This window comes from Ochlerotatus camptorhynchus, unplaced genomic scaffold, assembly GCF_037179485.1.
Source record: "Ochlerotatus camptorhynchus isolate MF236.1 unplaced genomic scaffold, CSIRO-AGI_Acam_v1.1 ptg000062l, whole genome shotgun sequence".
Taxonomy (NCBI): domain Eukaryota; kingdom Metazoa; phylum Arthropoda; class Insecta; order Diptera; family Culicidae; genus Ochlerotatus; species Ochlerotatus camptorhynchus.
In genome coordinates, this window is record NW_027040552.1 from 68,718 (window position 1) to 93,797 (window position 25,080).

The 25,080-nt window shown below is 40.8% G+C and overlaps 1 protein-coding gene and 1 pseudogene across 1 annotated transcript; one reads left to right on the forward strand and one right to left on the reverse strand.

The window, feature by feature from the left end:
* Positions 1-16,601: 16,601 nt before the first annotated feature.
* LOC135717530 (fork head domain-containing protein FD4-like) lies at positions 16,602-18,303 on the forward strand. Its single transcript, XM_065239662.1, has one exon. The coding sequence runs from the start codon at positions 16,807-16,809 to the stop codon at positions 17,911-17,913; it is 1,107 nt and encodes a 368-aa protein (XP_065095734.1). The 5' UTR covers positions 16,602-16,806; the 3' UTR covers positions 17,914-18,303.
* Positions 18,304-22,794: 4,491 nt separating this feature from the next.
* LOC135717596 (uncharacterized) overlaps positions 22,795-25,080 on the reverse strand; it is an 89,219-nt pseudogene continuing 86,933 nt past the window's right edge.

Genomic DNA, 25,080 nt, shown 5'->3' on the forward strand with positions numbered 1-25,080 from the left:
CTTTTAATTATTCGAAAATCTTTTATCTTAACTCCTTCTATATGTGAATTGGTGGCCCTGAAAAGGGTCGTTTGTTTGTTGGTTGCTGGCTCTGAAAAGGCAAATCCACTCGCCCGGACCCGGTACATAGATGATATTGCTTCACGACGCCGATGATGGTGACACTGTGATGCAACGTTTTTACTACGAGCTGGAGCGTTCCTGGTTGCAAGTATATGACAGCATTCACACCAGACCAAGACGTGCTCCGGCCAGCATTGAATTGGATTGTTGTGAAAGAACAACTAGCGCTACTTGACTCTTTCACACCAGTGCAAGTCGATGCCAACTGGATGATGGCAGCCCAGTCATGCTGCCTATTGCGTGGAACCTTTCCTCCGGTCGATGTGGGTGCATTCGTTGTCGTCGTCTTCGTATTGGTGGGATACGTACTGTTCCACTCATACGTCGTACCCGACGCTTATCGCTCGAAAGTAAATGACGAAAAAAACGATTTGGTAAGCTATTACCGCTGCTTTTCTCCTCTTTTCCTTTGATTGGTGAAATGGTGAGCCGTCAACCGAACATTGAGATCGCTCATGTGAGCATGCTCAATGTGTCGTGTGTTCGATTTGCGCTCTTTCGTTACGTCCGTGTTTGGGATTTTTCGTTACATGTCTGAATTTTGATTTTTTTTTATGTGACCCCTAGTATAGAAATTAATGACTTAGTCCTACGTAAAAAAAATCCGCTCGAAAAAGAAAGGAAGGTAAAGGTTTTGCTTAGTTAGCCCAAAATTTAGTTCGAAGCCCTACCAGCCCTACCACTTATGCGTATCATTCTTTGCTCGACTGTTGAGCTGTTCAGTCCGTATTTTCGGTCGAGTTCTCGATTCGATTTTGTTTCGTTTTGTGCTGTCGCGTTGCGTCGTGGAAGTGTCACCACCTTCTCGCGTTCTGGCAAGTTTACTTGAACTTGCAAACACTAAACATATGGTGCGTAAACGTGCCAATGAGACAGTAACAGGCCCTTCAAATAAGGTGCTAATCAAACCCAGCGCGTCACAGGATGACGCCGGAAAACGAGTACTGCAAGCCAACCAGTATGCAGTACTCCCGGAAGAAAATGGCGATGGTGACGCCGTTCCCATTGCAAGAAGAGCCCCCGCTTTTCACGCCGGTGAAGGATGCTGCTGCCTCGCTTCAAGCTTTGCAGCATCGGTACCAAAATCATGTGCTCCAGCATGGAGGAGTACAAACAAATAGGATGTTTCCTGAAGGACAACAACGTGGACTTCTTCACGCATGATCTGCCATCGAGCAAGCCACTAAAGGTGGTTTTGCGTGGATAACCGCCATTCGAGGCGACTGCGGTGAAATCCGAGCTGGAGTGGCTTGGACTCAAGCCTGAGGCAGTGTACCCGATGAACCGGCGTTCCAACCACAACACCAGCTTCCGTGATCAGTTCTTCCTGGTGCATTTCACGAAGGGACCCACCAGTCTTACGGCTCTGAGATTCAAAATCCGGGACCTGTTTCAGGTCTGTTCAGTTGGGAGCATCATAAACCCCAACATCGTGATGTCTCTCCTATGGCCATGGCACCAAAAACTGCAATATGAAGACAAACTACGGCAAGTGTGCTGGAACTCACTCAACGCGTCCTGTGAACAAGTTGATGACATCGAGCAAACGTGTGTCAACTGCGGTGGAAACCACCAAACCTCCAATCACGGATGTCCCAAGCGAGTGGAGTTCATTAATATCCGTCGGAAGGCTACAATCAACAACCAGCTCGGTCGCCTCCGTAATCATCGTTCGCCTCCTGTACTCACGGAAGTCCTGTACCCAGCTCTCCAGCCCCGTCGACATGTTATGAACCTAGCCCCGCTTCCGCTCAGCAACCAACAAGCCAATCCTACGAGTATCCAAATGGTTCCCAACAGTCGGACAGTTCAGCATCGTCTCTCTGCTGCTGCGGTCCAGCCAATTCCAGGTTCATCCACCGCCCCTGGTTTATCATACGCTGGTGCTATCTCAGCAGAACCTGTCGACGATTCTCCGTTCACCTCGGAGAAAATTGTGACGCTCGTGGCCGAGGTCATCATCATCATGCGCACCTGCAAGACTCGATCTGAACAGCTACATGCTGCCCTGTCCCTTGTCACTAAGTATGGACCGTGAAGCCATCAAGATCGCCATTGAGTTTGTTGACTTTCTCAACGAACGGAACATCGACATAGCCGTCATCACCGAGACTCACTTGAAGCCCGAGCTGAACGTCTTCCTTCCCGACTTTCGGCTCGTAAGACTTTACCACACCAGCTCCGGGTGAGGGGGAGTGGCCATCGTTGTGAGACGGAACATCAGCTGCCGGCTACTACCAAGCTTCCAGCTGAAAATTATCGAAGCCATCGGAGTTGAGGTGAGCACATCGCTTGGTCCTATCGCCATCATCGCGGTCTACTGCTCCAAGCAAACCAACGTTAGGGACGGCTCGGCCGCAGACCTCCGAAGAGACATCATCAAGCTAACACTACGGCGGCAAAGTTTCGTCATCGCTGGCGACCTGAACGCCAAGCATCAAGTCTGGGCCAATAGTCGGCGAAACCAGAACGGCACAATCTTATGCAACGATCAGCAGGAAGCCCACTACAACAACCTGTGTCCGGACACTCCCACCCGGTTGAGTCGATCCGGAGCTCATGCCACCATCGACATCTTCATCAGCAACATTGGCGATAACATCTCTCAACCTATCGCCTATCAGGAACTGAGATCGGACCACTATCGGGTGGTGGCCGAAGTAGGTTCCTTGGCCAATAGGTTTCAAGTTTCCCGCCGAAATTACCATCGTGTCAACTGGCAGCAGTATCAGCGCTGTGTGGATACAGCAATCGATTACGACGTCCTACCGGAGTCGTTCAAAGAAGTCGATCAGTGTCTGTAAACCATCGAAGAGGCGAAATCTCGTTCCAGGGAGCAATACGTACCAGCATCCAGACAGGTGAGTCATACTCTGAACCTTGACAGCCCAACCAAAAATCTTATCAGGCTCCGGAACACCATTCGTAGGCAGTTCCAGCGTTCTGGGCTGCCCCACTTGGGGACCAATGTCAATAGGCTAACCAAAATTATCCAGGGCAGGATGATGGAACTCAGAAATAACGATTTTGCTAACAAGATTCGCTCTCTCCAAGATTGTGCAAAACTATTTTGGAAGATGACCAAAATTTTGAAAAACAAGTCGAGACCGATCCCTCCGCTTTCCTCTATTGACCAGAACTTGGACCCATCCCTACTCATAACCCCAGTTGAAAAAGCCAATGCTCTTGGCCAACATTTTGTGATTTCACATAATCTTGGCCAAACCATGGTGAGCCCCCATGGGCCTGCCGTACTGGAGGCAATGTCTAGAGTCACTGACACCCCCGTAGTAGTGCATGATGATAGTAGAATATCGGCTGATGAGGTGATAGCAGCTATTAGAGGCACTAAAAACATGAAGGCCGCGGGTATGGATGGTGTAGTCAACCTCGAGTTGAAAACTTGAGTATTGACTTCTTCAACCATCTTACCCTTATCTTCAACAAATGTTTGGAGCTTGGCTACTTCCCTGCATGCTGGAAGTTAGCCAAAGTGATTCCAATACACAAGCCTGGCAAAGATCCTATCAGTGCCAAAAGCTATCGCCCCATCAGCCTCTTGTTCTCCATCTCGAAGCTATTCGAAAAGTTAATATTCAGCCGCCTGCTGGTGTTTTCAAATGATAATAACATCTTTCTCAAAGAGCACTTTGGGTTTAGGAAAGGCCACTCTACCATCCAGCAACTCGCACGCATCATCAAGCGGAACAAGTCCGTTTCCAATACATCTGCCATGGCATTGTTACACGTCGAGAAGGCGTTCGGCAATGTCTGCCATGATGGCCTAGTGTACAAGCTGCATCGATACAACTTTCCGATCTACCTCGTGAAGATCATCAAAAACTACTTGTCGGGCAGATCATTCCAGGTCTACTTGAACAATGTCCCCTCTGATACGTTCAACGATGATGCAAGGGTCCCTCAGGGTAGCCTGCTTGGGCCTATCCTATTCAACATTTTCACGTCAGACGTTCCTCCCCTGCCGGGTGGTGGTATCCTGTAAATGTTCGCAGATGACACCTCCATCATCTATAAGGGCCAAGTGATCCGTGCTCTGGCGAGTAAACTACAATCAGGCCTGGATGTTCTGTCCGACTATTTCAAGAGCTGGAAGATTTGTATCAATGCAGCTATAACACAAACCATTCTGTTTCCACACTCGAATTCACCTCGGCTTGTTCCGCCTGCTATAGTCAAGGTCCATCTTGATAGCACTCCCATTGAATGGTCGAGTGAAGTAGTCTACCATGGTATCACCTTCGTTAGCAAATTGCTATTCCGATCCCATGTGGACAAGACATCCACCAAGTGTAACATCTTGATTAGGTCGCTCTACCCTCTGACAAATAGGAAGTCCACCCTGTCCCTCAAAAACAATCTTGTTGTCGACAAGCAGATCATTCTACCGGCTATTGAGTATGGTATGTCAATCTGGGAGAGTTGTGCTAAGTGTCACCACCTAAAGCTTCAGAGGATCCAAAACAAGATCCTCAGAATGATCCTTAACAGTCCACCGCGAACTCGTAATTCTGAGATCCACGCTGGAAAGGTTCAGAGTCACCTGTCTGCGATCAAACCACCAGATCATTCGTGATTTGGCAACCTAGTTTAAGTAGTTAGGTAGGTTCCTGTGTTCAAGTAAGTAGGTTATCAAATTTTTAAATTCAAACGAAAACAATCCCATAAAAGGGTATCCTGTAAATTAGCGCTAAACGGAATCATCACATTAGAATAACCAATTAACGAGAACAAAGATGAAGAGCCAAAGGCTAACCAATTGAAATGTTAAACCAAATGTTGAAACATAAAAAAAATAACTAGAAAATAAACGTAAATTTTACTATTACCACTTATGCGTAAATTCATTTTCGTACTTTCAGCTGGGTGCAGACAGTTTGTTGTAAAAAAATACCTAGTATCCCCTTCATTGGTAGCAGTGCAATAGCTAGGTGCGAACACTTGCGTCCCTGATTCACAATTTCGGGGAAAAATTGGAAAAAAAAATGGTTAATTTGAAATAACTAGCGCCTCTGATATACATGTTCAGGTGAAAATTTGAAATTGTTAAAATCGAAATGGCTTGCGCCCCTGGTAAACATGTTCAGGGAAAATTAATCAAAATCGTAAAATGTGAAGTGAATAGTGTACATGATATGAACGAACAGGAAAAAATTAAAATAAAGCAACCAACCGGGAGACGAACCAACCCAGAGCTGAAAGTCTCCTTAATAAAAATATAAAAAAAAATAATAATAATAAACCAATGGATCTTCCGACGAACCATGGTTCCCCACATCGCATATAAATACAGAGAAAAGTCAAGGACTACTTTGATCAAATTTACGCAGCAATCAATTTTACGGATGTCATCTGATGACCAGTCGGACAAAATGACCAGCTGATATATTAAAAATCACCATTTTACTTAAGTTTATACAGTTACAGAGAATAATCAAAAATACATATTAATCAAGATTCAGGTTGATCCGGGTCACCGGATGACCTTTCGATGGACACTCGGTATTTAGTACCAGGTTTTGAGTTGGTTTTGTTAAATATTAATCAGTACTACCCATAGATGCCTGTTTTCACATCTGGTTTTTGAGTCAAGATGTTTCCAATACTCCGAAGAAAATCGACCCACTACAGCGCCACCTAGAGCCGCGTATGTGAAAGTGGCTCGTTTACCCATATGTACATTTCATATTCTGCTCACTATCACATGGCCTGTATGTTGAGTAAGAAGTGTAGAACATAATATTGAGTAGAACTTCTAGCAAGTGAATTAAAAACGAATTAAATTCTTGTACTAGACATTTGCAGAAACACATAAATCTACTGCATATAGCAGAGATCGCGGGCTCCCAAGTAACAATTCTGCGATCATTTGGCAACCACTCTGATTTATGATGGTTTTATAATGGCAATTAATAATCCATTTAGTTTAAATACAGCATTCACAGTGTAAAACGTTCCTGCTTTAGTAGTTCACCTATTCGCTGTTTTAAAAACCTTTTATAGTCTGGCGAGAAGTTAAAAACTGTCTTGTTTAAAAATTAAATTTAAAGTAGTTCTCAATCCCACCATAAAACTGTTCTAAAAATCAGTCATAAACTTCATTAGCAATTTTTTATTATTGTCTTGATAAAATACTCTATAAACCTGTTCTATCATTATAAAAGCAACCATAAAAACCATTAGATTTTAAATTAGAGTAAAAGCCATGCCTATTAGGCTTTTAAAAGTGTTTCATAAAATCTCCTCTGTTTACAAATTGAACTTTAAGGATGGATCCTCATAGTGAATAAAAACCAAATTTATGACAAGGATTCATAAAACATTGTCAAAACAGTCTGAAAACAGACCAGCCTTCTCCAGACCTTGCGAATAGATGAAGATCGGAATAACTTGCGTCAGTACCGACAGCTGAAACTGTCAGTTAGCGGACACTAGTTGGTTTCCGATCCATAGCTGCGATCTTATTCGGTGGAAGGGTCATCACTTGGAAAAAATTCATTCAACCGTACATTCCTGCATCGTTTGATGATGCACTTCCAGAACAATCCGAAAGAAGGGGATCTTTTCGGGAATAATCGAGGTTACAGCTGTGTGAAATGCGAAATGTTGTGAATACTTTCTGAGTAACTGCTTCCAAGCCATCGGGAGAGAATCGCCTGGAAGAACGCTGAATCGCACAGCGCAACTATCGAAAGATAAACAAACTTTGACGTTTAACATTTTGTAGGCAGCATTGCCGCCATAAATGCTGCATAAATCTGAACGGGTTAGGATCAAGCAAAATTGCTTTAGATAAATGCAATTCAGTCTACAAGTTTTCTTCATAAAAGCCATTTCAAAACCTTATGAAATTGTTAAGGATTTCTTGAAAGCAAAATAACTTTTTCACAAATGGCCCATGAAAATCAACTTTTATGCCTCCGCCATATTACAATTATTTTGTTTTTTTTACAATCTTCGATTTTCAAACCAAGGAAATATAACTTTATTTTAGCTAATTTAGCAATGAGAAAATATTTAGAATACAAAAATCATGAGAATCAATAATCTTGGCTAATCTTAATGATCGATCTGAAGAATATATTTTTTTCTTAATGAAAAATAATTAGTAAAATCGATGCTTTCCGTGGGCGGACTCAAGTTTTTCGAAAACTAGGCCACTTCATGGGAACTATTTTATAATTTTGGAAATTCGGCAGGATTTTTATACGATCAGTTTTTATTTTGATTATTTTGATAAGATCGGATGGTATCTATGAATCCTTTTTTATCTTGATTGTTGTTTTTCTAATGAACTTAGCAAGCAGCTAGGGTAAATGGCTCGGATATTGGTTTTAATTGTTGCCAAATAGCTTTTATTGTAGCTTATATATGGTTTTGAAATGGATCTCAATGCGTTTATCGTACAACCATTTTGCAGTAAATCAATCCTGAAGAGCTTCGAAAATATACCCTTCAGAACCTTCTCCAGGGTGGGCCAACTAGACAGATTCTAGCATCAATGGGGCTTTGGTGGATGCATCAGTGGCAAAGCAGTCTTAACCAGGATTTTATAAATGTTGTTTTATAGTAACTTTGTAGTATTTTTTAAAACTTAAAATGTTACTTGGGGTCTCTGATAGAAATATAAAGGGTGTCCACGATGAAATTGCCACACACAAAATTGATTCGCAAAATTCGAGTTTTCATCCGATTGCCATCAAATTTTCAGGGATTGAGAAATAACTATTAAACTTCATTTAACCATTTTACCCGTATTTTATTTACAGTCCATACGCAAATGCCCGCACCTTGGCCTTAACCCCGGCCATAAGATTCTGCACAACCTCTGAATCAACCGTTTTTTGCATGTAAACCCATACTTTCTTCAGTTCCTCGACTGTCTTCACTACCTTAGGTCGTTTAAGAAGGTGCTGCTTCATAATCGCCCAGCACTTCTCGATGGGGCGGAGCTCCGGAGTGTTGGGAGGGTTGAACATTTTCGGCACGAAATTGACCTTATTGTCCGCATACCACTTCAGCACGTCCTTGGAGTAGTGGCATGAGGTCAAATCCGGCCAGAAGATTGTTGGGACGTTGTGAGCCTTCAGGAGAGGAAGCAGCCGCTTCTGGAGGCACTCTTTTATGTACACCTGTCCGTTCATCGTGTCCTGGGTCACGAAAGGTGCACTCCGCTTCCCGCACGTGCAGATGGCTTGCCAAACCAGGAATTTCTTCGCAAATTTGGACATCTTCTGAGTGCGGAAATGCTCCGGAACACTGAACTTATCCTTGGCCGTGAAAAACAGGTTGCCGGGGATCTGTTTGAAGTCGGCCTTCACATATGTTTCGTCGTCCATGATGCAGCATTCAACTTTCGTCAGCATGTTGAGGTACAACTTCCTGGCACGGGTTTTGGCGGACTTGTTCTGCTTCTCGTCGCGATTAGGGGCCTTTTGTACCTTGAACGTTCGAAGCCCAGCCTTAGTTTTGGCCTTCTGGACAAAACTTCGGCTTAGATGCAGCTTCTTAGCCACATCCCTAACGGAGGCGTTCGGATTTCGGTTGAAGGCCCAAACTACGCGGTTGTGATTTTTGGTGTTGTACGGAATACTTTTTCCTTCACTTCTGGGCTTCCGATCGGTGGTCAACCGTTCCTCGAACCGCTTAATCACTCGCGACACCGTGGAATTCGCGATTCCCAACGTTTTAGCGATGGAACGATGCGAGAGATCCTTGTTCTCGTGATGAATGCGCAAGATTTTATCACGCACGAGCTGTTCTTTCGACTCCATTTCCGCGAGTTTTGATCACAGGACTTTAAAACTTGCAGGATGTAAATAATGCACTATGAACTAAATCCACCCAAATTTTCATTAAATTCTACCCAACGGTTAAAAAGTTAAAGCAATTTCATAGTGTGGCAATTTCATCGTGGACACCCTTTAGGGTTGTATTCCTTGGGCCTCGAGGGTATTCAAAAGTTGCTCTCTGGCGGTGTCATTATCCGTACATTGCCAAACTGCGTGATCGATTTCATCGTAACCGTTTCCACATCGACAGATGTTGCTGTCCACGAATTTTATCTGTGGCTGAAATTCGTCAAGCTGAGTATCCGTCATTCAATTTGACCATCATTCGGTGTTGACTACGGTTCGCTCCCTGTAGCGATCCACCCGGTGTTGCCACCGATGTGTTTAAGAACTATCGCCGAAACGAGCAGATCATAGTCCTGGATGGGGCAGTAATTAACCAACGTTTTTCTATTCATGTTGGAACTAATCTTCTCTTTATTTTCTCATCCATGGAGAACCAAAACTAGCCAACGGTTGAGTTCTTTAAACTTACTTTTGAATTGATGCCTCTCACTTGCCCTCTTGTTGTTGTTAAAAACGAAAAGATAAAACAACCCAAAATTGCGTTCTATTCACCCAACTCGACAGTTCCGTGCGCCAAGTTAAAATTAAGTAAGTTGTGTAAAACTCAATTTTGAGTAGCTTGAACTTGACGTTGAGTGAAAACAAAGTAAGTACTCCTGTTTACATGCGAGTGAATGACAATAACTCAAAATCGAGTTGACGCACGGAACTGCCAACCTGGGTGAAAAGAACACAAAATTAGGTACTATTTATGTCAAAGAATCAGTTCAATTCAACCTTCCTACCATCGAAGTTATTGATGGCAACTGGTTCTTGGGCATTACAGTTGTGCGTGGCATGAAGATGGGTAATTATGGTGTTTTGTTCTAGTGTTCCTGCGTTTTGTTGAAGTTTTAGAGAACTGGCTCGAGACATTCCTTGATTCTAGTAAATTAAATATATTAGCTGGTGATTTTTATATTAAATGGCGTGATAACTATAATTCGAATCATTTGAAGCGTTCAGCTGAGTTTTTTAATTTAAAGCAAACGGTAAATGAATATACGCGTACTTCCAGGCACAGTAGAACTTTAATTGACCACGTTTATTCCAATTTTGATTCCATTTGTTCAGTTACGGATACTGATTTAAAAATAACCGATCATGAGACCTTAGTGATTAATGTCTTAGACCATGTTAACGATAACGATAATTTTGTAATATTGAAATGCTGGAGGAAATTTTCGAAGCAAGCTGTTTCGAATCTTGTTGAGAGGAGCGTGGATCTACAGCTGTTCTTAATAACGCTTTGAAAACGTGTACCAATCAACTAGTTGAGCAAAAATTTGTTTCTTTGAAAAACTCGAACAGCTGGTACAAATTGGATCTTTTGCGTCTTAAACGGAAAAGGGACAAATGGTACAAAAATTTGGCCTAGGTACACAATAAGGATTTGAAGGTTTTCACCCAATTACATTAGATGAACTTAGAGTTATTTGTTTTTCATTAGGAAAATCGGCTGGAGTAGACAATGTTAATGCTAGAGTTATTCAAGATTGCTTTCATGTCATTGGCCACATCTTGCTGGACCTTATTAATGAATCATTGCAAACTGGACATGTGCCACAAATTTTGGAAAGAATCCTTAGTGGTTCCTATTCAAAAAGTTGCTGGAACGATTAAAGCCGAAGAGTTTCGTCCCATCAACATGTTGCATACATTAGCGAAATTTTTTAGAACTTGTTGCTAAAGGCCAGCTGTTAGAGTATTTAAATAGTAATAGTTTGTTGATACCAGAACAATCGGGATATCGGGAAGGTCATTCTTGTGATACCGCATTGAATTTGGTATTAGCGAAGTGGAAAAATAACTTGGAGTGTAAAGATACGATTGTTGCTGTTTTTTTTTTGGATCTAAAACGCGCTTTTGAAATAATATCTAGGCCCTTATTGTTAAGATCAATCAAACACTTTGGAATTACGAGTTAAATGGTTTGAAAGCTGTTTGTGTGACAGAACTTAAAGAGCTGTTTTTAATGATTATATTTCCAGTCCCTTGGGGAATAACCTTGGAGTGCCCCAGGGAAGTGTATTAGTGCCCCTTTTATTTATTATGTATATTAATGATTTGCAACGTGTTTTACGATATTGCGACATTTATCATTAAGCTAAGGATTTAGATGATGCCATTATACACTTGAATGAAGATTTGCATTATCTAATTACATGGTTGAAGTATAACCAATTGAGATTGAAAACAAGTAAAACTAAATTTATGGTAATTTCGCGGAATCGAGTAACTGTGAACGTCTCCGTTGTAATTGATGATGAGGCTATTGATCGAGTTCGGGAGATTAAATATCTTGGCGTGATTATTGATGACAAACTTAAATTCAACTCTCACATTGACAATGTCATCAAGAAAATTACTAAAAATTATGGAATTCTATGTCGACTGAAAAAAGATTTAACTATTTCCAGTAAAATATAGCTACACAAATCAATCATCTTTCCTCATCTAGACTTTTGCCCTTCCATTTTATTTCTGGCCAATGCAACACAAATATCGAGATTACAGCGCTTGCAGGATAAAATAATGCGTTTGATTTTGAGATGTAATAGATTCACTTCCTCAACTTTGATGCTAGACACTTTAAAATGGTTATAGATGAAGCAAAGAAATGTATATTTTACTATGGTGTTCATTTTTAAGGTAGTTAACGGTTTACTGCTTCGATATTTGTGTTACCGAATTGAAAGGGGAAGTGATTTTCATAGATATAATACTAGAAACGCGGACGAAATAAGAATACCACATTTCTTGACCTGTGCTTCACAAAATTCATTATATTTTAAAGGAATTAATGTTTTCAATGCGATGCCCAGACACATTGAACGTGCAACTACACTTACAGAATTTAAGAGACATTTCATTTCACAAGTTAAAGCTGTCTTTTGGTCTTATGATTTATTTTTTTATGAATTGACAAATTATGTATTTTGACAAAGTTTTTAACGGAGCAGACGATAATTTCAATGATTTGGTATCAAACAATAGGATTTACAATTATTTAATTAATATACAAAATATTAAACCTGAAATTCCAATTTACAATGGGAAGCCCGTTGGTCAAACATAGGCAAACACTTTATTTGCACTAATGAGAAACAAAGCTTATGTTTAGTTTCCAATGACATCGTTCTCACAAAAACTAAGTTATTGGTTTATAAAGTTATGGGGATGCACATTATGCGGTAAGGTAGACACAGTAGAACATCGTGTAAAAAGTACCAATAGTAATGAAGTAATTTTATTTTGGATAAAGGAAACAATGGTAAAAAAAAACCTTAAATTACAGTTAACGATCCTGAAGAAATGTTAAACAGAACTATCGTATCAAAATAACACCAAAGTAAAACAGCTTTATGACTTGTTGCTCGAGACATAAGCTATAATTTGTCAAATAGTGAAAAACGTTCAGTATATGATTTTACTAAAATGTTGCGAGAGAAGAGGTGGAATAATATAGCTCTAGTAAAGAAAGAGTTTAAACATTGGATTAATTTATTGTAACTTGGAAAGATGTTCCCCTACAATGGATGTAATGTCGGCCTAAATGCCCTTAATTGGGGCCCATACATAAATTCAGCAATCGACTAAATTTTCAAAAGCGACCAAAAATATCCATTAGTACCGAATCAATGACGCGTTCATCTAGATAAATTGATTAATAGCAGATTTTTAGTGATGGACCCAATCTTAGATCCATAGGCCAACATTAGAGCCATTTCGCCTATGTAAAATTGTTTTGAATAAAAAAAAATATTTAAGCATGTTCGCAGATGACAGTTCTGCAGCTCTTCTAGTAATTCTTGATGGAAACCCATTAAATTTGTTTTGAAACACACGTAAATAAGCGCTGTTGCTCATATTATCCCTTGGCGCAAAATACCCCAACTTACCCGATAACAATTTCATTATGCTGTAAAAATTTTGATCGAAAAAATTGTAAGAATTTTTTCCCGATTTTGTCAGTTTCTCGTTTAAGTCAGCCTAAAATTTGAGAAGGGCTGTCAAAATCGGGAAAGTCAAAGTCTGGAATTTCAAATGGGGGGTCAGAAACACCCTACCAAAATTTGCAGTCATTTGGTTCAAGGGGGAACCCCTCGCTCAAACGGCTTGAAGTTTGTATGGGGAAAATCGACAAAATGTATGGGGGAGTGAGCCACTTTCACATTCGCGGCCTGCTTTGATCAAATTTACGCAGCAATAAATTTTACGGATTTTCCGTATTTTCTGTACCACCTGGTGGTAACTCGAAGCCAATGACCAGCGAATATATAAAAAATCACCATTTTACTACATTCCATTTAGTTGCAAGGAACATGCAAGGTCTGCTTTGATAGCATTTACACATAAATCAATTTTACGGATGTTCCGGATCTTCTTACGGACCATCTGGTGACTACTCAGAGCCATTGAACAGCTAATGTATCTAAAATCACCATTTTACTACACTCCACATAGTTGCAGAGCAAAATCAAGGCCTACTTTAATCAAATTTACGCAGCAATACATTTTACGGACGTTCCGGATCTTTCAGCGAGCCACTTGGAGCCAGTGAACAGCTAATATATAAAAAATCATAATTTTACTACATAATATACAGTTGCAATGAAAAATCAAGGCATACTTTGATGAAATTTACTTAGCAACCAATTTTACGGATGTTCCAGATCTTTCGGTGGATCATCTGGTGACCATGACCAGCTAATATTTCAGAAATCACCATTTTACGGTATTCCATATAACTGCGGAGGAAAATCAAGGCCTACTTTGATCAAATTTACACAGCAATCAATTTTACGGATGTTCCGTATCTACCAGCGGACCATCTGGTGATAACTCGGAGCCATTGAACAGCTAACATATCAAAAATCACCATTTTACAACATTTCTCATTGTTGCAGAGAAAAATCAAGGCCTACTTTGATCGAATTTATGTATCACTAAATTTTACGGATGTTTCGGATCTTCCGGCGGATCATCTGGTGACCACTTGGAGCCATTGAAACGCTTATATATCTAAAATCAATAATTTACTACATTTCATATAGTTGCAGAGAATAATCAAGGCATACTTTGATCAAAAATACATAATAATCCAGATTAAGGAAGATCCGGGTCATCGGAAGGCCTTCCGGTGGACGCTCAGTATTTAGAACCAGGTTATGGGTTGATTTTGTTAAAATATTAATCAGCACTACCCATAGATGCCTGTTGCTGTGGATTTTCAGCATCACCTTGTTCTAGATGACTAGTACCTTTTCACCCCCCGATGGCCTCTCAGAAACCCGGAATAAAACCGGAACCACTTGGCCAATCTGTTCCAATTTTTAGTAGACCATAATTTCGAACATTTTTCTACTCACTGTGAAAATTTCAACCAATTTCATGGTTAAACAAAAAAGTTATACCTATGCAAACATTGCTATTCGTATACCTGTTCGTAAAAATAAAAACTGCACAAGCGCGTTAGGCCCTCCCCAGAAGTAAAGCAGGTGGTGTTCCTTTGAAACGCTACTAACTTTTCGGGGGTAACTCGGATCCACATCCAGCCTTCAGCCAAGATGTTCCCAATACTCCAAAGGTGCTACATTTTGTACACGAAGAAAATCGACCCACTACAGCGCCACCTAGAGCCGCGAATGTGAAAGTGGCCCGCTCCCCCATACATTTTGTCGATTTTCCCCATACAAACTTCAAGCCGTTTGAGCGAGGGGTTCCCGTGAACCAAATCACTTAAAATTTTGGCAGGGTGTTTCTGACCCCCAAAAGTACCATTCCAGAGGGTAGCGTTTGAAATCCCAGATTTGACCTATTTTGAAACACTCTAGGCAACAATTGTAAAACGTAAACGACAAACAAATAATTGATTGATTTATCTTTATTTAGGAGGCTGGTTCACCTCCACGCAAACAAATAAATAAAAGATCTGGATCTGACGCGTTGCAGCAAAGTGACAGCTAAATCTATTGTCTAACTGTCAAATTTACGTCTACGCAAGGCAAACGGATCTATTGTGGGTGGCCCTTTAGAATTAAAATACATATTCACAGATATGTAAATGAATAGTATCAAAGCATGCTTTCCTACAACGTAACAGTAGTGTAGAAAAAGAATGAACGCGTTTACTGTTTTCTACCTATATCTATCAACGCATATCGTTGCACCAGTTGACGAAGGAAAGAGTCTTGCCAACGACCCGACGGATTAGGAATTGGGGATTTCCAAATGCATGGTAGAATTTGTAGAATGAAAAATTGGAAAAACCTTGATGCCTGTTGGCGTCTGAGCCTGTTCTATGAACGAGTTCCAGACAGAATGAATGAAACGGTATATTATTTTAAAATAACTTTGTGCACTGCTTCCTTTATGTAGGTAGAAAGGTAATCCTGCTGAATTAATTTCTGCAACTTGATTAACAATTTCTTAACGGCTCTAGCACAAATGTTCAAAACAACCGTCTAACCTCCCTCGCATCGCCCCATGTGCTAAAGAATGCTACTCTACAAAAAAAAAACACACTTCAGACATATGTTTGCCCACAAAAAAGCTAATTGATTTTAAATTTATGGGTAATTACCACATAATTCAAATAAAAGCGTTTAAAAGCTTCCACTCCTGCTTCGAAACAAGTTTGTAAAACAAAACAACAACTCACAGTCAACTTGCAATCGGACCTGGCACGAAAAGCGCAATGTAATAAAAACCAGTTTCATCGGAAGACCCTCTCCTGCCACCAACCCACCCCCATAGGTATCCCGAACATCCCCACGCTTGTCCTGAACGTCCACCGAGCGAGTCCGGTGGAAACCGAAAATCATTAAATTTTCTACAAATCATTATCCCCTCGGATAAAACGTAAATTCATAATTAATCATGTAATTTATTTAACCGATTCTCTCGCCGCAGGAAGACGACCGGGAAAAGTCGATCGAGGGGCCTTCTCCATTTCACGCGCAAAACCGCAAACCGAGAGAACGCGCTAATCCGGTCCCGTCGCATTAAGAACCCGACGCCGACCAATAAAACAAGAAGACATCTTGTTATGTACATTGTTCATGCACACACTCAGCGCGCAAGCAGCGAGAAGATAAATATTTGTAGGCATAAATGAGCGTCGTCCCCTCGAGGGTTTCCGCAATGGTAACGAGGAGAGCGAGCACATAGGCCACGCCCATCACGCTTTCTCCCTTTTGCCAGGGTGCATCCGTGAATGGTCGATTGCACGGAAGGTTACCACTACCATCATGCCATTCCGTCGCACATAACGAGAATCCATTTTCCTTTCTGATGAAATGTTTGCTCTCTCTACTGACTGTGAATGTGTTGGTCCCTGCTGGGTTCAATGAATGAAGCGTGGTAGCAGCAGCAGCAGCAGCGAGGAAAAGCAGGAGTGCACGGCTGGTATCTCTTTCCCGCTTCATTCAACGCCGTTCGAAGCAGGCCGGGGAAAACCAAACGCTGAAGTGAGAAGGCGTCTTTGCTCTGCCCGCTCTGAGCTTCTCATGCTCACCTCTGCTAGGTCGGAGATTTTTTGTGTCAGTCTCAACCGAGCAAGTGTTTCAAACGGATCGTGCTCCCTATAATTCGAGTATTATCGATTCATCGGCAACCACTGGTTAATTAATGGTTGGCTTATTCGGAGTAAAAGTGAAGTGAAAGCTGCGGAAGTGATTATTCCAAAGTGCAAATAAACTATTAAGCGATCAGCTCCCGAGCTACGCAGAACAAACAATTCAGTGCTTCAGTGCATCGATCAACCATGCCTCGACCGTCACGTGAATCCTACGGGGATCAGAAACCCCCGTACTCGTACATCTCGTTGACCGCCATGGCCATCTGGAGTTCACCGGAGAAGATGCTGTGCCTCAACGACATCTACAAGTACATCACAGATCGGTTTACGTACTACCGAAACAATACTCAACGCTGGCAGAACTCCCTGCGGCACAACCTCAGCTTCAACGATTGCTTCATCAAGGTCCCCCGGCGTCCGGATCGACCTGGCAAGGGTGCGTACTGGACGCTGCATCCGAAGGCTTTCGACATGTTCCAGAATGGTAGTCTGCTCCGACGGCGCAAGCGCTTCAAGCTGCAGGACGGCGACAAGGAAAGCCTCAACGAAGAATTCATCGCTCTGGCCAACATGAACCGATTTTTCATGTCACAGGGAGCCTACTACCACGACCCTCACTACGCACCCATGCCGGAGAATATCAACCCAAACATGCTCTACACACCCATCTCGCCACCTCACTCACCACCGGAAGCACTCCGAGCAACCAGCCAGTCTCCGGAACAACCCCAACCCGCAGCCCTTGGAGGATTCCAGAACCTGCCCAACGCCGTCACCTCCTCTCCAGTTACCAAACCAAAGCGATTGTTCACCATCGAAAGTCTGATCGGTTCCGATGATTCCGACAGCAAGGAGGAATGCTCTTCATCCGACTCGGAAGACTATTCCAGCTCACCGCCCAACGTCGTCGCTCCGGATCCTCAGCATCTGGAGCAGCTGCGCGCATCCCTACACCTCAGCCAGCACATCCAAGCCCAGCAGCAAGCGGCATTCAACGAGTACGCTGCCGCTGCAGCAGCCGCGGCCGCCCATCACCATCACCAGCAGCAGGTGGCAGCCGCCGCGGCCATTGCCGCCTCCAATGGGGTGTCTCCGTACGGGATGCATCCGCTTCTGATGCCGATGGGCAAGTTACCACCCGGATCCTACTTCCTGCCGCCGGGTTATCAAACGCCGTCGGCACCGCATCACCACCACCATCATCATCATCTGGTATCGTCGGGTGGAATGCAACAGCCGACGGAAGTGCACATGCTCGATCCGCACAAGGATTCCGCCATGGTGTTGGGTTAGATCGCCCTATTTTGGAGCTTTAGAGAGTTGATTTATGTAAGTAGAAGATTATTTATTACTGTCCATTTGAGTTTATTTTTCTGCAATATATTTTGATATGAAGAGAGAGGGAGAGAGAGAGATAAATCATTGACCTCGGAGGAAGTTGTTAGATTATTATTCTAATATTTATCGGTACAGTTGCGTTTTCGTTCCCCGTTTTTTGTCGGCAGAGTTAGGGAAAATAAGTGCGGAATCGAAGTTCGAATCATTGTGATGTCCTTAGTTAAGTAGACGCCAGCGCAATACCTGTTCCCTCGATTAATATAGTAGGTTTAAGTTGCAACGCAAAAGGACTGATATGTTATGTTTAAGTGTGAAACAGAATAAAAAGGATTTATTTGGAACCAACGGAATCAAGATTACTGCATATTTTAATCAATGAAAAGAAAAGAAATTGTCCTGTACATTGAGATAATCATCATCCACAGGTAAGCCCAGTTGGTGTTCATTGAGAAATGCTAGAAGAACTTAAAGCCGTCATAAACTACTTAGGGAAGTCGATTGTAGGTGGAAGGGATCAATCAGGATTGTGGTTTCCCAGCTTTGTCGTTGCTCGTTCGTTTGCCTGGAAGGTGCTTTTTACCTGATTGCTTGAGTGTCACCATAAAGTGTTGCCCGAAGCAAGTGTGCCTTCTGCGCTTAGCGGTAGAGATATGAATGAAGGAATCCAAGCATGCTGTATAGTGATATTAATGCGGATAAGGGCGTGGTTCAGAATTAACTTTTCGGTAATTTGGTGTTGTCCGATCAATGGGCTGACTTCACACTTAAACTAGTTAGGGATTGGTGAGTTTAGGAATTCGATTCTTGCGCATTAATTAATGCTCAGCGTTAAGTTATTAATTGCCATTAAAGTGCAATAAGAGCGGCACATTTTTTCCGAACTTGATGAGCACCCCCCGGAACGAAACAGAATTTTTGTAACATTCAACGGAAGTTTTTATTCTGATTTTCTTCAAGGTTATTGCAAATTTATGATGAAGTTTTTGGCTATTCACTATTTGATTTTTTGTTCATACTAATGCGCAATTTAACCCAATAGTACATAGATCTTCCCAACTATATAGAAAACTGTATCAAGTTGGTTGGTTGGTTGTCTTTATTAAGGAGATTTTCAGCCAGACGCTGGTTCATCTCCGGCCGATGTATCAAGTTAAATTTTCTGGTCGATTTCCAGTGAAGAAACTAAAACGTCAAAATGTTGCATGTGGCTCAATGAGCTTTGTCTAGCTGGATTACGAAAGCAGGGCTGGTAGCGAGTCACTTTTTAGTGACTTGGTCACTTTTTTCAAGCCAGTCACTAAAAAGTCTCCTTTTTTAAGGCCAAGTCACTAAAGTCACTTTTTCTTGTAATCAGTCACTATTTTAAACTTTTTTTTTTTTGCGTGAACTTATTTCAAGCGTGGTCATTCTTATTGCAGTGTGTAGGATAGGCCTACATTTTGTTCTAATTTTGAACAATTTGAAGTTGCCGACCTTGTATAGTGTTTTTTGACGTTTAATCGTCTTTCATCTACAGGGTCTCTATTCTTTTGACTAAATAAAGTTCCTTGACTATTCCAGATTTTTCTATAACTTTGGCGGATAATTTCTAGGTGAAGTTGTGAAGAAGTGAAGTTATAATAAAAAAGCAATTTATGAAATACGTTTTTTTTTTGTAAAACAACAACAACAACAACAATAATTAACTCAAACGTTTTTAAGACATGACCATCAGTTTTAAAGAAACAGCCTTACATCATTTTAGTAAGTTTAAGATCAAAACATTTAAAATGTTTTCAATTTTCGTCATAGTAAAATTGTGGAAACTTTTCATAAGTTCTATTTATCTTAGAAAAGTTAGATCTAGAGATCTTTCGGGAATTCCACAGATCTTAAGGGAAAGTCCCCGAAACTTTAGCATCGTTAAGCGTTAGTATAGACAAATTCACGATAGTTCCATGATGTGCTGAAATGAAATCGAGAACCCTTAAGATGTTTCGAGAGATTCAGTAGAGAGATTTTCTGAAAATTTATGAATACTTCAGAAATATTTAAGGAACTTCACAGAAATCCAGAGAATTCTTCATCTTCGAGATCTTCATTAGAATTGAGAGCTTTAGGGAAACTCCGAGAATATCAAGACAGGTCATAGAATTAAAGGGCATTTAAAAAGGAAATTGCAGAAAACTTAAAGAAGTTTCCAGAAATTTCCGGAGACTTCGGTTTGCTTACAGAAAATTTCTGGAACACAATAAAAACTATATGAACATCCGGAAAATGTGTCAGTATTTCAGGGGTGTTAAATCATGGAAATTTCAAGATCTAAAAAATTTCAAAAACTGAGTTATGTTGATTAGAGTACATCAACGAAGTTCGATTGATTAAAAAATAACTTTTAGCAAGCACCGATATTTTCAAGAAATTCCAGACAACTGCTAATAAATTAAGATATTTTAAGATTGTTTCATTATATTCAGTGAAGTTCCGAGTATTTCGAGGACGATGAGATAACATCTGAAAAATCCCATTAACTTAAAGAAATTTGCAGTGACTAACAAGGAGTTTATTGGAATTATGGGATGCTCCGAGAATTCTATGATTGATCTGAAAACTTTAGAAGATTCAGAGAACAATAAATGCATATCAGTAAATTTTCCGGAATATTTGATCAATTTAGAGAGATTAAGGTAAGCATAAAAAACTTCAGGGTTGGACTTTCCAAGGAAGATTACTGATTTAAGGCAAAGTTCCGTGAGCGATTATAAGCCTAAGAAAAATTGTAGAACTTAAAGGCAATTAAATTAATTCTTTGAAAAAAAAATACTCAGATATTCAGGGCAGAGAATTTTAAGGAGATATTTTGCGAGGGGGGCGACACATCCAGATTATCTCATTTTCAGCGTGAATCTGCCCTATTTTTTTATATTTATTTACCGTAAATCATCTGTTTGCATCTGTGGCATCTACTACCATCTACTTGCGCATGCTCGAATCTTCTCGTGATCGAGCTATCACCGAACAAACAACCTAGAGCTTTTTGACGTTTAACCGGCGCACACTAATGCTCCATTTAAATGAAAGCAGTGCGAGCAAGAAGGAAACAGATCAGTGGGAAAACAAACCATCCAGGCATCCCTGTGTGCTAGATAGAGAAAGACGATTAAACGTCAAAAAGGTCTATAGCAGACGACGCAGCAAGCCGGAGGTGTTTATTTACATTTCGGTGGGACAACAGAGTTAAGATTTGTGAGTTTAAAGCGGACCGTTCGGAAATAGAGATGGTGCCGCCAATTGATGTTCTGGAAGCTCTAGTATTACAGATTTTAAGAATCTTTACTTTTAAGAGCGAATGAATTCAGCGCTACGAAATTGCTTTGTGGAAGCTAGTGTCCACTGCGTAGCAAAACGTGAATCCTTAGTGTACCGAGTACCGGCCAATGAAAACCTCTGCCAGTTTAGGGTTCTACAATGAGATGTAAATTTAAACATTTTTGGAACGCTGTTTTTGTACATGACGTTATTATGCGTTCATTCATGAATTTAACCATAAATGTCTCGTAAAATGCTCAATTCATGGAAAACCACAAGTTTTAATAGACAATTCTTCCCATCCACTTAGGTCTATTACTGTACTGGATCACCAGCCTGCTAGGTTTTCCTATCGATAACATGTGGTGTGTTATATAAACCAACCAGCAGATGATGCCTGATTAACAACACCTGTATCTCTATATGGTACATCCCACCCCGCAAAGTTATTCTGCAAAACAAGCGTTAAAAACTACATAGGGGAAAAGTTGGCTTCGGCAATACCATAACTTATTATCGTCAGGGGGGTAAACAAAGTCCTAGAGCACTCAAATTTGGCCAATAGTTGCTCTGAAACACAATGTATCTACATGCCAAGATTTAACTCTCAAGGACGTTGTTTACCCCCCTGACGATAATAGGTTAAGGTATTGCCGAAGCCAACTTTTCCCCTACTTAGGATTCGGCTGCATTATGTATGGCTACCTAAATTTAATTTAAATTGAAAGAATTGAATAATTAGGTATGACCGTTTAAAAGTTTTGTTTTCTCAGGGTTTCTATTGAAATTAAAGTTCTAGATCACAGTTCTATAGGATTCCATTTTATGGAGTGAAATCTCCCGAAGGTTTAAACCATTTCATTTTTTAAACATATACAGGAAATGGCTCTAATGTTGGCCTATGGATCTAAGATTGGTTCCATCCTTAAAAATCTGCTATTTATCAATTTTAACTAGATGAACGCGTCATTGGGACGGTACTAATAGACATTTTTGGTCGCTATTGACAATTTAGTCGATTGCTGAATTTATTTATGGGCCCAAATTAGGGGCATTTAGGCCGACATTAGATCCATTTCCCCTACTATATAAAATTTTGTATGCTGCTCATAAAATTAATTATTTCTGAGTATTGGCGCTATGAAATATACCAATAATTATTTTATTACAGTACATATTATAATCCTCTCAATTTCCGAGAAACAAACTGTTCTAGACCGCGGCACCTCAGAGCTGCAAGCTCACTGATTTGAAGCATATGTGAGTAGATGTTATAATATTTGTCACATCACAGTCAACTCTACATTGAAGAGACGATAAACTTACAGAATTAAAAAAACTTATTAATCCCAAATTATTCCATCTACTGTAGTATCTGTCTTTATTTATCCATATGAATTCGGAAAATGGTTCAACAATAAAATAATAAAATTAGTTACAAAAAATTGTTTCAGAGTTTTAATACGAGTAATTATGAATATGTATTATGATGATTTCGGGGAGTATAACTTCACGGTTGATACTACAACTGCAGTACAGGGTTTTAAATTAACTTAGATTTAACTTGAAGCTATTTATGTATGTCACGCACTCTTCTGGGTAATAGAATAATGCGGATAGGGCAGACGGCTTCCGCAAATGAGATACATAGTGTTTCACATCTATAACAACATTGTTGCTTGTAAATTCTAAAACGTAGTCTCCATCGCATTCAATTATTTTGAATTTGCTGCCCAGTAGTCCTATTCCTCTGGGCGCTACATTTTCAGGAGCTTTTGTAGGAACAGTTGATAGAGTGTATGATTGTTTTTTTCCTTTTAAATATTTGAATCCGTACACTTTGAAAACGCTTAGTTGCTCTTTTTCCTTCATCAGCAAATATTCTCCAGTAACGATATCCTTAAAGGTTTCATTAGCATAGCGTGGTTTATTTTTCTTGGCTTGCTTATCAAAGAACCGATACGTACGATCTACCGAGCATTTCTGCAATCCTGACGTAAGCATCCACAAAAATGTTCGTTTTTTAACATGCACGATTTTGTTGCGTTGGTTTCTTATCTTGAATACATTTTTATAGTTTCTGGAATCAGGTAGCATGAGCTCTTCACCGATATTATCGAATAGTTCCACTGCATCATGTACATCCTCATTATTTTTTGGCACACAAGGTTCAAATTCTTCTGGTATTGAAATGAATTCAAAATCACCGCAGTTCACTTGTCAACTTTGATTTTGGTTTGTGGGTAGTTATACTGCTTTCAAACGAAATATCTTCCGCATCCACGCCCAGTTCTAGCAAAATTTCTCGAACTGACTGCTGTGCATATTCAACTGCATCTTTAATATCCATATTTGTTGGCATCTCAAAAAGTTCATCTGCTTCACAAGGTTGTCTCTTCATACTTGGAAAATTTTAAGTATGTTCGTTTCGATGCATGATGTCTTTTTTTAATTGAATTTTGTTGAGTCGTGACTCGAACCCCTGAATAGTGAAATTTACAACCGTGGATTCAGTTGACGTGAAAGCTCGAGCATCTCTAAACGTCCCTTCGCAGGTTTGGCTTTGAAGCAGCGTGGTATGGAATTCATTGTTGCTGTTCCGACAATGGACAATATAGTTAATTAATGCATGAGCATTAATTTCCAGTCCCCAATATGCATTCGTCGTTACGCAGTGCTGAATGTTATGATATTTTTTAATACACCAATTGTGCCAGCTCCTAATCAGAAATAACGTGTGCCTGTAAATAAAATTAATAGACATATTTTAAACAAATACTATAAGAAGGCTTGATAATAACTTTCATGGTGGGAAACGGCTCTAACATTTTGCTTAAAATTCATGCCATGATAAGTCAACCCAAGCGTGTTGAAGCGACTAAAGGGTGATACGGTCAAAATTTGGTCAAGGGAAAACGCGTGTAAATCGGTGAAATCGTTTATTTAAAAAATCAAATTAAATTTCTTTTTCAAGTTCAATTAGTATAAAATTCAGGAAAAATATTCAGTTAGGCTTCCGCTTTTCCAAATCCGAATTGCCGGGCCTTACGCTTGACCCCTGCCATCAGATTTTGTACAGCCACCTTGTCCACCTTCTTCGCCGCAGAAAGCCAGTTTGCCTTGAACTGCTGCTCGTCCTTAGCAGTTTTTTTGGTCTTCTTTAGGTTCCGCTTGACAATAGCCCAGTATTTCTCAATTGGGCGGAGCTCTGGCGTGTTGGGAGGGTTCTTGTCCTTGGGAACCACCTGCACGTTGTTGGCGGCGTACCACTCCATGGCCTTTTTACCGTAATGGCAAGATGCCAAATCCGGCCAAAACAGTACGGAACAACCGTGTTTCTTCAGGAAAGGCAGCAGACGTTTATTCAAACACTCTTTCACGTAAATTTCTTGGTTGACAGTCCCGGAAGCTATGAAAATGCTGCTTTTCAAGCCACAGGTACAGATGGCTTGCCAAACCAGATATTTCTTTGCGAACTTTGACAGTTTCATGTGCTTGAAAACATCTGCTACCTTTCCCCTTCCTTTTGCCGTATAAAACTCCTGTCCCGGAAGCTGCTTGTAGTCGGCTTTGACGTAGGTTTCGTCATCCATTACCACGCAGTCAAACTTCGTCAGCATCGTCGTGTACAGCCTCCGGGATCGCGCTTTGGCCGTCGTATTTTGTTTATCATCGCGATTTGGAGTCACTACCTTCTTGTAAGTCGATAGTCCGGCTCGTTTTTTGGCTCGATGCACGGTTGTAGACGATACACCCAGCTTATTTGCGGCATCTCGGAGAGAGAGGTTAGGGTTTCGCTTGAAACTACCGGCAACTCTCTTTGTCGTCTCAGCG

What these genes read in the sequence shown, in the direction of transcription:
- LOC135717530 (XM_065239662.1), top strand. Translation starts at nt 16,807, where the DNA reads ATGCCTCGACCGTCACGTGAATCCTACGGGGATCAGAAACCCCCGTAC.